The 14,990-nt window shown below is 41.5% G+C and overlaps 1 protein-coding gene across 2 annotated transcripts in view; it reads right to left on the bottom strand.

The window, feature by feature from the left end:
* The window catches only part of SLC37A2 (solute carrier family 37 member 2), a 69,821-nt gene that overhangs the window by 26,366 nt on the left and 28,465 nt on the right, over positions 1–14,990 (bottom strand). For both annotated transcript variants that reach the window (XM_040326168.1, XM_040326169.1), the window contains exons 3-6: positions 12,856–12,946; positions 8,871–8,949; positions 6,037–6,172; positions 685–761 (exon numbers count right to left, since the gene is read on the bottom strand). In XM_040326168.1, coding sequence (XP_040182102.1) covers positions 685–761; positions 6,037–6,172; positions 8,871–8,949; positions 12,856–12,946 — 383 coding nt within the window. The remainder of the gene's footprint in view (positions 1–684; positions 762–6,036; positions 6,173–8,870; positions 8,950–12,855; positions 12,947–14,990) is intronic.

Below are 14,990 nucleotides of genomic sequence, written 5' to 3'. Positions count from 1 at the left end.
AATTCGGAATTCTGAAAATTCAAAAGTTCCGAATTTCGAAATCCAAATTTCCAATATTTCGGAAATGAAAAAAAAAAAAAAAATTGGAAATACGAAAAATGTTTGTTTAATTTGAAAATTCGGAATTTCTAAAAAAAAAAAAAAAAAAAAAAAAAAGAAAATTCCACAATTAAAAAATTAGAAAATTGAAAAAAAGTAAAAAAAAAAAAGTCTAAAATTTTGAATTTTTCCATTTTCGAATTTTTCTAATTCTAAATTTCGAAAATTTAAAAATGAAAAATTCATAAATTCGAAAAATCGGATCCGAAAATGAAAAATTCGAAAATTAAAATTTGAATATTCAAAAATGAAAAAAATCGAAAAATCGAAAAAAAATAAAAGTCCGAAAATTCAGAAATTGAAAAATTCGGAAATACGAAATCTTCGAAAGTCCGAAAATTCGGAAATAAAAAATGTGTTAATACGAAAATTCCGAATTAACGAATTTCCGTTAGAAAACGAATTAGAATTGAAATAAAAAAAAAAAAAGAAAACTAATTAGAAAAACTAAAACGAATTGCACATGTCTAATACTGACACATACAGTAACACAGACTAATGGCACACAATGCTGGTTCCTTTATATTGTACGAGAACTTCTGAAGATACACCCAGGAAATGGGGACAGCTGTATTAAGAACTTACTTTCCTTTACCAAACCAATTCCCCATGCAGGCTACCACAGACGGCCATCCTGTAGTCTGAACCACACCATTTAATATCTACAAAAACAAAAAGCATGATTAGTGAACTGACCCACCATAAGGAAGCATCACAAATAGACAGAATTAAATAAGAGAAGGTTTAGCCAACATGTTAAATTATTTTTCCTGTAGATTTCCGAACACCAAAAGGACAAAGTTAAAATGAGTTTAATGCCGTTACTGGATTGTAAGGATTTATAGTAGATACTATTGGCACCAATAAGGAAAGTCCAGTATTTTAGGGGTTTAGGTTAAAGTTATGACTTTAAGGAATGAGCTTTACGTTTTTTCTGATTCAAGTTAAAGCGGGGGTTCACCCTTAGAGGGCACTTTTCCCCCTTAGATTGCTGCTCGTGCTTTTAGTACACACTATATAGGGATTCGCTTTGTTCATTTTTAATGTCTGATGTTTACAACAACTTTGACTTTTAAAGCGGGAGTTCACCCATTTGTAAAAAAAAAAAAAAATTCTCCCCTTAGCTTCATGCTCGTTTTCTCTAGGGGAATCGGCTATTTATTTTAAAATATGTGCAGTACTTACCCGTTTACGAGATGCATCCTCTCCGTCGCTTCCGGGTATGGGCTTCGGGAATGGGCGTTCCTTCTTGATTGACAGGCTTCCGAGAGGCTTCCGACGGTCGCATCCATCGCGTCACGATTTTCCGAAAGAAGCCGAACGTCGGTGCGCAGGCGCAGTATAGAGCCGCACCGACGTTCGGCTTCTTTCGGCTACGAGTGACGCGATGGATGCGACCGTCGGAAGCCTCTCGGAAGCCTGTCAATCAAGAAGGAACGCCCGCTCCCGAAGACCCATACCCGGAAGCGACGGAAGAAGATGCAGCTCGAAAACGGGTAAGTACTGCTCATATTTTAATACAAATAGCCGATTCCCCTAGACCGAACGAGCAGGAAGCTAAGGGGAGAAATTTTTTTTTTTTTACAAATGGGTGAAATCCCGCTTTAAAAGTCAAAGTTGTTGTAAACATCAGACATTAAAAATGAACAAAGCGAATCCCTATATAGTGTGTACTAAAAGCACAAAGTGTCACTTTTGGCTTCTGCTTTGTTCCTCTGCCATCAGCATGAATCACTTCTGACATGTTTTCCTGACACCAAGAGAAAAAAGGTGACAGGAGTATCTCAAGCTGATTGACAGCCTCAACTTATTTCCTGTGTGCTGTGTGTCTTCCCTCCAATCAGCTCTCAGAGCTCTCCTCACTGAAGATCTGCAGAGTGTAATTTCAGTTCTCCGCCTCTTTTCTTCTGAACTCTCAGACAAGTTTAGGATTCAGCACTTTGGATTTATGTAGAGAAGAAAGGGCTGCAGATAGACGGGGCAAATTATGCAGAAGATTTTGTTTAATCTCTGTGTATCACCTGAGGCCAGTCACTGAGTATATGTAAGGGTTTACAAACACTTTAATATAATATATTGCAGGTTACTAGTCCTTAGGATATGGTGGCTACATTATCCTTTGGACTGCGTTCTGACATTTTTTGGTACAGTCGTTTGACAGAATTGGTGAGCACACAGATACCATGTTTCCCCTCTTGATATTAAAGTGTATGATGTATTATAATGTATAATTATTTGTGTACTAACAGCATATTCTTATGTCACACACAGACCACTAAACCCAAAAAGACTAAATTGCAAGGCCCTGACGAAGCACGAAAGTGCGAAACTAGTCGGCATTCTGCATATTATACTCTACTTTCGCTTTTTGTAACTATTGTGGTCTGATTCATGTAATACATGTTTTTATGAGCTTTTCTTATATTAAACTTTTAATAAAATTTGTAAACCTTTGTGTTTGGTGTGCCTACCTTTCTACTACAATTGACATCTCACATAAAAAATCCAGAAATCTGGAAGAGAGTTTCGAAACCTCTACCATATATGTACTTTGTTTTTATTCTGTGGTGGCTACATTAGTTTTTTTCAGACTAGGAACATTTTTATCAAGTACAGAAAACACCTGTGGACCCTGCCAGAAATGCAGTGTCCTGGGTGACAACCCAGAGAAAGGCATAAAAAATAAAAAATAAATCCAGCTTGATCCAATTTTCTCCAGCAAGGGAAAACAAAAATCCTTCCTGATCCCCCTAGAGGCAATAGTATATTCCTTGTATCAACTTCATCTATAATTATTAGTATCCAGTTATATTATGTACATTTAGGAAAGAATACAGTCCATTCTTAAAACAATCTACTGAGCTGGCCAGAACCAGCTCTTGAGGGAATCTATTCTCACAGCTCTTACTGTGAAGAAACCTTTCCGTATTTGGAGATGAAATCTCTAGATGTAATAAGTGCCCCCTTGTCCAGTCTGATGACCCTAAAGTGATTAACTCAACACCAAGTTCACCATATGGACCACTTATGTATTTATACATGTTATTATCATCCCCCTAAATCTCCTCTTCTCAAGAGAATAAATTCAGTTCAGCTAATCTATCCTCATAGCCAAGCAGCTTTATGACTATCAGTTTTGTTGCCCTTCTCTGCACTTTTTCCAGTTCCCCAATATCCTTTTTGAGAACTGGTGCCCAAAACTGAACTGCATATTCCAGATGAGGTCTTACTAAATGGGGCAAAATTATATCTCTCTCTCTCTCTCAAAGGACATTGCTTGCTTTGGAAAAATCGCAGCTTGGCATTGCATGTTATTATTAAGCTTATTATCTACCAGAACACCCAGATCCTTCTCCACCATTGACTCCCTCAGGTGTACTCCCGCTAGTATGTATGATGCATCATATTCTTAGCCCCCAAGTGCATAACTTTACATTTATTTACAATAAACCTATTTTGACACATATTTGCCCAATTAAACAGAGCATTGAGGTTGGCTTATAAATTGGAGACATCTTGTAAAGACGTTATGCCACTGCATAGCTTGGTGTCATCTGCAAACACTGAAGTGGTACTTTTAATCCCAGACCGTATATCATTTCTAAATATATTAAAAAGTAATGGTCCCAACACTGAACCTTGGGGTACACCTTGAATAACCTTAGACCATTTGTAGTATGAATCTCTAACCACTACTCTCTGAATTCTGTCTTTTAGCCGGTTTTCTATTCATGTACAAACTGATTTTTTCCCAAACTTGTAGACCAGGGGTCTTAAAAGCACCGCCCGCGGACTGGTTACAAAAGGCCGGCAGGACTGGTCCACCGGGATACAGGGAAATTTCCCAGTAGGCCGCCTGCCCTGGGGCCACTTTGAGCTGTAGCGGCAGGGCCGATTCTGGCCAGGTGCAGAGGAGGGATCTCCAGTTGATTGAAAGCCTCAGCTACCAGTCAACTCCTGGCTAGTCAACTCCTGGCTAGTCAACTCCTGGCTAGTCAACTCCTGGCTAGTCAACTCCTGGCTAGTCAACTCCTGGCTAGTCAACTCCTGGCTAGTCAACTCCTGGCTAGTCAACTCCTGGCTAGTCAACTCCTGGCTAGTCAACTCCTGGCTAGTCAACTCCTGGCTAGTCAACTCCTGGCTAGACAAGTCAACTCCTGGCTAGACAAGTCAACTCCTGGCTAGACAAGTCAACTCCTGGCTAGACAAGTCAACTCCTGGCTAGACAAGTCAACTCCTGGCTAGACAAGTCAACTCCTGGCTAGACAAGTCAACTCCTGGCTAGACAAGTCAACTCCTGGCTAGACAAGTCAACTCCTGGCTAGACAAGTCAACTCCTGGCTAGACAAGTCAACTCCTGGCTAGACAAGTCAACTCCTGGCTAGACAAGTCAACTCCTGGCTAGACAAGTCAACTCCTGGCTAGACAAGTCAACTCCTGGCTAGACAACTCTCCACTTTTGTTCACAAATTCCACATGCAAGCCAGCATCAGCAGTGAGCCAGCGCAGAGGTGAGCTGCACAGAAACTTATATACACCTGTGAACAAATAACCACTCTCCTTAATTAGCAGACTGAGAAATAAAAAAAAAAAAAATCTGAGGTCTGGTAAGCTGTAATTTATTACATTTTTGTTTTGGGGCTTGAAAACATTTACATTTTTACTCTTTGAGCTTAGATGCACTGTAATTTTTTTTCCCCTGCACGTCCAAATTTGTATTTATATTTTTTAAATTGTAAAATAAAAAAATACCCTCTTTTTGTAGTGAAATTCCACTTCCTGCCCTCCCACTCCAGTGCTGGAGCCGGTTCACACATGTCCACGGCGACCATGCCTTGGCATTAAAAAAGGGTTCGATGCGTGTTTGGGTCCAGTTTAGGTGCGAATTCAGGCAAAACTTTGAACCTGAATCGCACTTAAACCGGTGAACAGACACGTACCGGACCCCAGGCATGAACCTGGCCTTAGTACAGAGTCTATCTGGCTGAAACTGACTTTAACTGAGTTTTAACTGATAGAATCAACCGAAAGCTGGCCAAATACAGGTGGTCCCCTGGTGACAAACAAGACAGGGACTGTAGGTTTGTTCTTAAAGTGGAGGTTCACCCTATAAAACATTTCTAACACTACATCCAGCACCGTGCTGCATATAAAATGTCACTGACCTTTATTTATTTTTCCCGTAGATATCGTTTAGCCGTGGAATTCACCGCGGCTTCCGGGTAGGGAATCCCGCGGGAGTGGGCGTTCCTATTGACATGCCAATCAATTGGCATGCTAAACGACGGCGCACACAGCGTGTCACGACTTCCCGAAGGAAGCTCGGGTCGGCTCGGCTCTATTCGGCGCCTGCACACCGGCGCCGAATAGAGCCGAGCCGAGCCGACCCGAGCTCCTTCTGTTCAGAAGATTTCATCTCACTTTCTGTGCCAATGATAATTGGATTTTGAACATTTTGGGGAAACAAGGATTGGTGATAAGCCATCAGTGGAGACACCTTTTTCCCCATATTAACTCTTACAGTAGGGAATTTCCCTTCCCAGGGGTAGGTTTGCTCTCACTTCCTGTTGTCTCCCTCCACTTGTAAGTAGGAGTGGTTTGTAAGTCAGATGTTTGTAAGAAGGGGACCGCCTGTACTATACAATCTTACTTACATTTACCAAAAATATGAAATGGGAGGACACACCCAAGTAATCCATAAAATTTGTAACAAATCAGGCAAGCCCTTTTACTACATAGCTGATCTAAAAGATTATACAGTCACCTAAAGGGTTAAACTAATGTTAAGGGTCAGGGCATGTGGAGAACCATTTCTGATTTTAGTACTGAAAAAAACACTACTGTTCTTCACGCTAAAACCTAGCATAATGTTATATTGGTGTTCCATTTTGTGGTTATTTTACATACTGGTATTGCTCTTTGATATAATGATCTCACCTGGAAGAGGATATAGTACCAGAGGGCGTGAATTTTCCAGTAAAAGCCCAGCCCCAGGAAAGAAGTAAACAAACCACAGAGGACCATACCACCGGACAAATAATATCGCAACGGAAGACGTTCCCCAAAGATACCGCTGCAAGAAAATAAAAGCAATAAATAACAAGTAATTAAAGATCATTTTATTTTACGTTCTCTATGGTATTCCAATTTTAGAAAGCTGCTAAACAGTAGGAACAGCTTATTAACTTCATTATGATCTCTCACTTACCAACAATAAATCCATTTTGGCTGCTCTGTGAAGCAACTGATGGTTTTAAAGCCTCAATTTGAGGGATTGAATGAATGGTTTGAACACAGCTTGTCTAAAGTGTGCAGTTCATATTAGGGGTAATTAAAGTGTATTTGTCAAAGCTCACCATTGATAAAATATCGCTGAAGCAGAAACTGTTTTGCTTCTGCAAATTTTTTTATTTTTTCAGAAAAAGGGGAAGGAGTAGTATTCATTTTGGGTCTTCTTAATTTTGTGAATTTGTCACTTTTTTTTAGCGTACTTTATTTTACCATTTCTTTTCTCTGAAAAAATAAAATATGTAAAAACTATGGGCCAGATCCACAGCCAGCCGCCGTAACTTAAATATTGCCATTTAAGTTACACGGCCGGAAAATTTATACCTAAGGCCCCTTTCAGACTGGGGCAGGAGCTGCGGTGGCGGTATAACGCCGCTAAAAATAGCGGCGCTATACCGCCGGAATTGCCGCGGGTATCAGCCGCTAGCGGTGCGGTATTAACCCCCGCTAGCGGCCGATAAAGAGTTAATACCGCCCGCAATGCGCCTCTATAGAGGCGCATTGCAGGCGGTATTGCCGCGGTTTCCCATTGTTTTCAATGGGAAGGAGCGGTGAAGGAGCGGTATACACGCTGCTCCTCTCACCGCTCCAAAGATGCTGCTGACAGGAGATTTTTTTGTCTCCCGCCAGCGCATCGCCTCAGTGTGAAAGCCCTCGGGCTTTCACATTGAGTGTGCAGTGAAGGAGTTTTTCAGGCGCGATAGCAGCGCTATTTTTAGCGCTGTACCGCCTGAAAAACTCCTCAATGTGAAAGGGGCCTAAGTGCCCGATCCACAAAGCACTTACCTAGAAATTTTCAGCTGTGTAACTCAAATCCGGCCGGCGCAAGGCGTTCCTATTCAAATGGGGCGAGTCCCATTTAAATTCGGCGCGCTCCCGCGCCGGCTGTACTGTGCATGCTCATGGCGTAATTTTCCCGACGTGCATTGCGCGGTTTTACGTTACGCCGAGTTTTGTGAATCGCGCCGGGTAAAAAAAGTTGCGTTAGGAAAAAAAAAAAAAGATACGGCGGAAAAAAAAAAATACAAAAAAAAAAAAAATAACAGCGTCGCGGGATAGAAGGGACTACTTTTACAAGGTGTACTAACTTTACACTTTGTAAAAGCAGCCCTAATTTTGCGTTTGCAAACTAATACTTACGGAGAAAAAACGAAGCTGAAAAGCAATAAATCCATGCTAATTTGCATACCCGACGCGACATTTCGACTCGAAATGCCCCCAGCGGCGGATGCGGTACTGCATCCTAAGATCCGGCAGTGTAAGTCCCTTACACATGTCGGATCTTCTGCCTATCTATTGGAAACTGATTCTGTGGATCAGTTCCAAAGATAGAAACAGGGATACGACGGCGTATCAGTAGATACGCCGGCGTATCCCTTTTGAGGTTCTGGCCCTATGAGACTAATAAGAGGTCAGTTTTGGGCATGAGGATAGGTTCAGGATAGGTGAAAGGTGCTCCACTAACACTAAGGAGCCATTAAAACACCACTGCTTCATTTAAAAAAAAAAAAAAAAAAAAAAAAAAAAAAGGGCCTTTAATTTTCACTTTCCTCATTGAGATCATCATGTTACACATTAATGTTTGCCTTCAAATATTTTTTTCCCTTCCTCACTCTGTAGCTCGGAGTTGCTCTGTATTGCTAGTCCCAGCCTCTTTTCAATGTGTCTTTAGTTTCTGTTCTGAGAACATGTAACTTTCATTGGCTGGCCGTAAAGGTCACATTCAAGGCCCTCACTCACAAATGTATACAAGGAATCGCCCCCCCAATATTTATGTGAGAAAAAAAAATACCACAACCCCAATCGTGTTCTTCAATCAACCAACCAAAATCTACTTCAGATCCCCAAGTCCCACTACAAGTCTAAAGGAGAACGAAGATTCGCAGTCCAAGGACCTCGACTGTGGAACGCGTTACCAACTAACATTCGAATGGAAGAAAATCATCGGGCCTTCAGAAAAAAAACTCAAGACCCACCTCTTCTGAAGGCTAAGGAAAGAAAATGCATACCAAGCGCCTTGAGGCGATTCAGTTCGCATTTGTAGCGCTATACAAATTATTCACTCACATGTCCAATCACCCGAAGGTAAAAGACTAAAACCCATGGTCTATAAATACCCCAGATGACAGAGAGAGCCGCCTTTAAAAGTTAGATTTTGACTCCTGGTTACTATCCACTATGGATCCAGCTCTCCACTAACACATAACTCTTATAATGGGGCAGAATATTAAGATGAGGTTCTAAAAACCTGTCCAAACAGTTCCCCATATATACTGGTAGGCAAGAATTGGCAGTAAAAACCAAGCAAGATCTGATGACTGCCATGCCATTATGGTCACTTGCTCTTTTGGGTCACATTCTTTAACTTGTGCCTGGCCTTCAGCCCTGCTGGGCTCCACATAATAGTATAGTATTTTTTCCCAATTTAGTAGTAGTAGTAACTATTTGTCAAAATCTCATCAGTGATATCTTCATATACTGACCTCAGGAACATGCCAATGGCATACGATACTAGAAATGCTGTGTCCAGAGACCCCAGAAGTTCTTTATAATTGGGACCATCTAGAATGAAAAAAAAAAAAAAATGTATTTTCTTTACATACTGTATTTCTATAGCAGCAGCCAAATTAAGCTATAATGTTGCTCATTTTATGTAAAATGTGTCGCCTGGTTGTCCAATTGTTTTATGTGTTTTTCTTTCTGTATGGCTTTGGAAAAACAATTAAATGTTCCAAAAATAATAAATCATTAATATATATATATATATATATATATATATATATATATATATATATATATATATTCACATATATATTCACCTGAAGGTAAAAGGTAGCACTATATTTCACATATATTTATTTAGAATGTACCATATATGAACCAGAAATTGAACATTTTCTTTGTTGGAAAATATTTTGAAAGCATCCAACATGTGTGACTTCACAGAAAAATGATTTGCCACAAACATTCAGTCACATGTCAGCTATGGGTCTAGTGTTAAGATTTTCCAAACAAAAGAGAACTCAAGGAGAAGTGACTGACATTAAAAATAACCCCATTATTACTCATCGATTAAAATAGCACACAGAGGAAATAGTTACTGCGCTGATCTTAGGATATGTAAAAAGACCAATTATTAACTACAGATTTATTCCAAAAGGGATTAAATGTTGCCCTTCACACCAACACTAATGCCGCGTACAGACGAACGGACATTCCGACAACAAAACTGTGGATTTTTTTTTTCAGACTGATGTTGGCTCAAACTTGTCTTGCATACACACGGTCACACAAATGTTGTTGGAAATTGAAAACTTCAAGAACGCGGTGACGTACGACGAGCTGAGAAAAATGAAGTTCAATAGCCAGTGCGGCTCTTCTGCTTGATTCAGAGCATGCATGGAATTCTGTACACACGGTCGGAATTTCCAACAACAAGTTTTAGAACCTGCTCTCAAATTTTTGTTGTCGGAAATTCCGACAGCAAATGTCCGACGGAACCTACACAGTCGGAATTTCCGACAAGCTCCCATCGAACATTTGTTGTCGGAAATTCAGAGCGTGTGTACGCGGCATTACAGTTGTTGTAAACCTAAATCACTAAAATCCCATATATTAAAAGCTTGAACCTGAATCTACAGTTTCAAATGAATGATATAACAGGTCTGGTCTAACTGACATGTAACATCTGTGACAACACACTAGTCAAATTGTGTTTAAAATGTTCTGCTTTAAGAACATTTGTTCAATTTTTTTTTTTAATATTAGTGGGGTCAAATCAACATTTTTCAACCACAATTAAGCCCTGGTTCACACTGGGTACGATTTGGAACGATTTGAGATGCCATTTGACATGTCAAATCGCATCTCAAATCGGCGGCAATGGCACTGTCCTAATCAGTGCGACGCCGCATCTGCGATTTCAAAAAGTAGTTCCTGTACTACTTTTTGCGATTTCGGGCCGCGATTTACATTAAATTGCGGCCGAAATCGCGGCAAAATCGCAACCTCGAAATCGTGCATTTTACCGCGATTTTGAATTCGCAGCAGTGTGAACCTAGGCTGAAAGAAAGTTTGAAGTAGCTGGTTGTAAATTTTTTCTTGAATGTACAAATTTCTAAGGCCTCATTCATACGGGACAGATCAGTGATGATCCGCCCCGTGAACCTCCACTTGCTCAGTGGGGATTGCTCCGCTGATCCCCGCTGAGCCGTCGGATGACAGGGCGGTCCCCGCACATTGTGCAGAGACTGCCCTGTCTTTTCTCCGCTCTCCCCCATGTTCGTCCGCTGACACCCGCAATCTCATAGGGACCAATGTATGTCCCTTTTTCATCCGTACACGGATGGATGAAAAAGTGAACATACGGTCCGCCCGTGTGAAAGAGCCCTAATAGTGTATGTGGCTTTCCTTCAGTAAAGTCTATAAGTACCAAAGTCAAATGCTAAAAGCATTTTCTGCACTCCAGCTGTGGTGAAACTACAAATCTCATCATGCCTCTACCTCTAGGAGTCATGCCTGTGATTGTCAGAGTCTTGCAATGTCTCATGGGACTTGTAGTTTCACCACAGCTGGAGGGCCAGGGTTGTCTACCCCTGGCCTAGGGGGTATGTGCCAGTCACGTAGGGGGTGACTAAACTCCTCTGTGATCACGCAAGCATTATGTGACCACGGCAATGGGAAGCCACTTAAAAAAGTGATTAATGCAGTTTACAACCTTTACACAAGCCCCTTATCTGCTAATTGTGTGTAAATTAAATGATTCAGTGTTGGGTTTCAATGACTAGGGCCAATAAATGAGCAACACAAAGGATGATGAATGGTCACTAATGTCCCATTTGTGCCAGCAGGTAAATACATTTACGGCATTATAATCCTATCCTTCACTTTAATATGGAAGCCGGAGGGCAAAAGATGTCTAGTGTCCGCCATCTCTCTTTCATACGGATTTAACTATACACTCTGCGGGGTCTACATGAGCATTGCTCACCAACACATACATAGAATAATAGCCAGCCTTTCTTGGAAATGACCATTGTTCTCATTTTCCTCCCATCCATGTTTGTTGGCATTGGTAAAGAAAAATATCGGTTTAGATTGCTGCTCTGCCAACAGATTATTCAGCCAATGTGAAAAACACACACACTGTTCCCAATTTGCTTTTAACTTTTTTCTCTTGGTAAACAAGTAAAATAATAAAAAATCTACGGGATAAAAAGGCCGAATGTATTAAATATTTCTTAACTGGTTCTCGACCGACTCACGCAGCAGGATGGCTCTCCTGGGTGAAATCCCGTATATATACGGCTTTGCCCAGGAGAGCCACCAGAGGGCGCACGAGCACCGCCGGAGGTAGTACGTGTGCCCACTATACAGCAGGGGACCCAATGTGCATTGCCAGCAGGCGCGATCACCTGCACGAGCGGCAGCATGGGCGTTTGTGTGTGTGTGTGTAAACACACAAATCCCTGTGCTGTCAGAGGAGGGACGACAGATCGTAAAAGTAGAAACAGCGATCTGTCATCTCTCCTAGTTAGTCTAGTAAAAAAAAAAAAAAAAGCCATAAATCTTTCCCATAGTTTGTAGACGCTATAACTTTTGCGCAAACCAATAAATATATGCTTATTGCGATTTTTACCAAAAATATGTAGAACACATATCGGTCTAAACTGAGGAAAAAATTTTTTTTTTTGTTTTTTAAATTGAGATATTTACTATAGCAAAAAGTAAAAGATAGTGGGGCAGATCCACAAAAGAATTAAGCCGGCGTATCTCTTGATACGCCGCGTAATTTCAAATTTTGCGCATCGTATCTTTGTTTTGTATCTACAAAACAAGATACGACGGCATCTCTGATCGATCCGACAGGCGTACGTCTTAGTACGCCGTCGGATCTTAGATGCAATTTTTCGGAGGCCGCTAGGTGGCATTTCCGTCGAATTCCGCGTCGAGTATGCAAATTAGCTAGTTACGGCGATCCACGAACGTACGTCCGGCTGGCGCATTTTTTTACGTCGTTTGCGTTCGGCTTTTTCCGGCGTATAGTTAAAGCTACTATAACTAGAATTTTTTTACGTCGCTTGCGCAAGTCGTTCGCGAATAGGGATTTGCGTAGGGATTTGCATAGGGATTAGTGCACATCGGAGCTCCATAGGGACCCTTTGGGAAACATATCTGCCTCTAAAAGTTAGGCCTCCCCATTTTGTTATCCACCTACCCTTGGGTCAAGAGCTCCAACAACACATATTCAGGGGAATTCAGTAAAGCCTCAACAGCACTTTTCTAGTTTTAGTTTAGTTTAAAAACTACCATGTGCCCAATTCAGGTAAAGCCATTGTTGCGAGTTTAGGTAACATTATTGGCACAGGTGACACATTCAGGTACTTCTTACTACTGTCACTTTAAGAAGCTAGAAAAGTTTTATTAGCACCGATGTCATCAGTATGAAGTTGGTCTATTCCCACTTACCGAACGGGGCCCAGTTACACCATGTGGTGTCATTTTCGGAAAGGTTAGCTGGAGGGTTGGGAAATTCCGAGCAATTTCGATGCAGCTGACCCTGTAATCACAAAACAAGACGTGTTATTAATGTACAACAGCCATGTAAAGAGCCAGGATAATGACCGACCTATAGGCAACAATTCGAAGTTTGTATTTCTTAACTGAGCCAGTTACAAAGAACTGTATTGGTTCATGTGGGTTAGGCAACGCTGTATCCTAGCCTAGGCCAACACGGCCCAGGCCTAAGGCAGCACTTTATTGGGTGGACTGTCTTTTGGGGTGGACTGGGCTGAGAGGCAAATAAGTCTGGCGCCCCCGTAAAGCGGCAGCACTGCTTCCGGTATTCGGGCGGTCGGCATTCTGCAACTGTTTGGGTGGTGGGGGGCGCCGCTTCTAATTTTGACTGTCCTATCATCCTGGACCACAAACCTTCCTCACTGTGCTATATGTTTTCTGCTGCACCATTGGGATGATTATATATTCTTAGTCCTCTCCATAAAATTATCAGAAATGTGTGCTTAAAAAAAGTAGAACTATAGGCAACACTTTTTTTCCCATTTTGGATAGAGTAAGGGAGGGTTAGAGCACCTGTCAGTTTATTTTTTACCATCCCTGTCCCATTGCAGAGATTTCCCTTCACTTCCTGCCCCATAGCCAAACAGGAAGTGAGAGGAAATCTATGCAAATTAAGGGAATCCATTGCTGCCCCTCCCAAGCCCTCAGAAGTAGTGTCCACATTTCAGGGCGAATCTTAAACAGCAAGGGGTGTGGCCTTGACAGGAAGGGGTGGGTCATATTTTAAAGTAAGGGGTGCACAAGTTTAGTCAGGCCTAGGGCAGCACAAAACCTAAATACACTACTGGGGTTAGTGCATATCACTTGTGCTTACATACTATATGCAACTTGTCGCCAGTGTAATTTTCTCACTACAGATACACAAGTGATGAAAATGTTCTCAGCACCCTGCATTAGTACTCCTCTCTGCATAGGGCACAGCGGAGGATCAGACATTTTACACACCGGAGGAACACAAGGACAGAGTGCTGTCACCCCATAACAGGTAGTGCCTGAACAAGGACCTGTATGGCAGGATCACCAGGGGCTACTTTAATGAAGGTTGTAGATTTAAAGTGGAACTAAAGTTCCACTGTGATAAAACTGATCAGACAAGCATTTCATTGCAGAAGAGGCATTGCAGGTGTAATACACCTTCCTGTCTGCTTACAGCAATCCCCAGACTGTAAACTAAGCTGTGCATGAGCTGCTCAGCTAACAGCAGCCAGGTTGAGTTTCTGCACAGATATCAATGTACAGTAAATCGCAGCCCCGAAATCACAAAAAGTAGTACAGAAACGACTTTTTAAAATCGTTGCAGCCCCGCAGATGTGCCACTGTCGCACCGATTGGGACGGTGCCATTGTCGGCAAATGCCACCGATTTGACATGTCAAAACGCAACAGTGCGAACCAGGGCTTAGATCCGCTTTAAAGTGGATGTAAACCCACTCTCATCCTTTCAAAACTACTGCCATAGTGCTGATCTATAAGGATATAGACGCCTCCTGCATGTATCCTTGCCTGTCAAATGTCTCCCCTCTGTCTGTTATAAGAACTGAAAAACTGCAGATTCTGTGGATGGATCTGGTGTCTGGAGCTTGGTGGGTGGAGTCGTAATGTCAGTAGACACTCCCCTTGTCAACATGCATTTTCTCCTGTTTATTCCATACACTAAATTCTGCTATAATCACTAACATCCAGTAAAAATCCAGAAAAGTAACCACATGACTTAAAAAAAGGAGTGGGGGTGGGAATGTAAAAAATAATGCCTGTCTCCAGGCTAGTGCATGAAATATGTAAATAACCTGTCATTCACAGCAAGGGGGAGGAACGGACTAAGGTTTTTCTCTGCAAGTCCCTTTTATTTCACCGAACAATAAAAGAGGATTGCTCAGAGCTGGATTAACTCCGTGTGGCAACACTGGGCACAGATGATAGGAAATCTTATACGGTACATTGCGACATCAAAAAAATAAATAAAAAATATTCGGGTTTACATCCACTTTAAGAATATTGAAAATGACTTTTTGAAACAATGTCACTTGG

This window comes from Rana temporaria, chromosome 10 (assembly GCF_905171775.1).
Source record: "Rana temporaria chromosome 10, aRanTem1.1, whole genome shotgun sequence".
Classification (NCBI taxonomy): Eukaryota; Metazoa; Chordata; class Amphibia; order Anura; family Ranidae; genus Rana; species Rana temporaria.
Note: the sequence above shows the minus strand (reverse complement) of the source record. Positions and strands in the feature narration are given on the sequence as shown.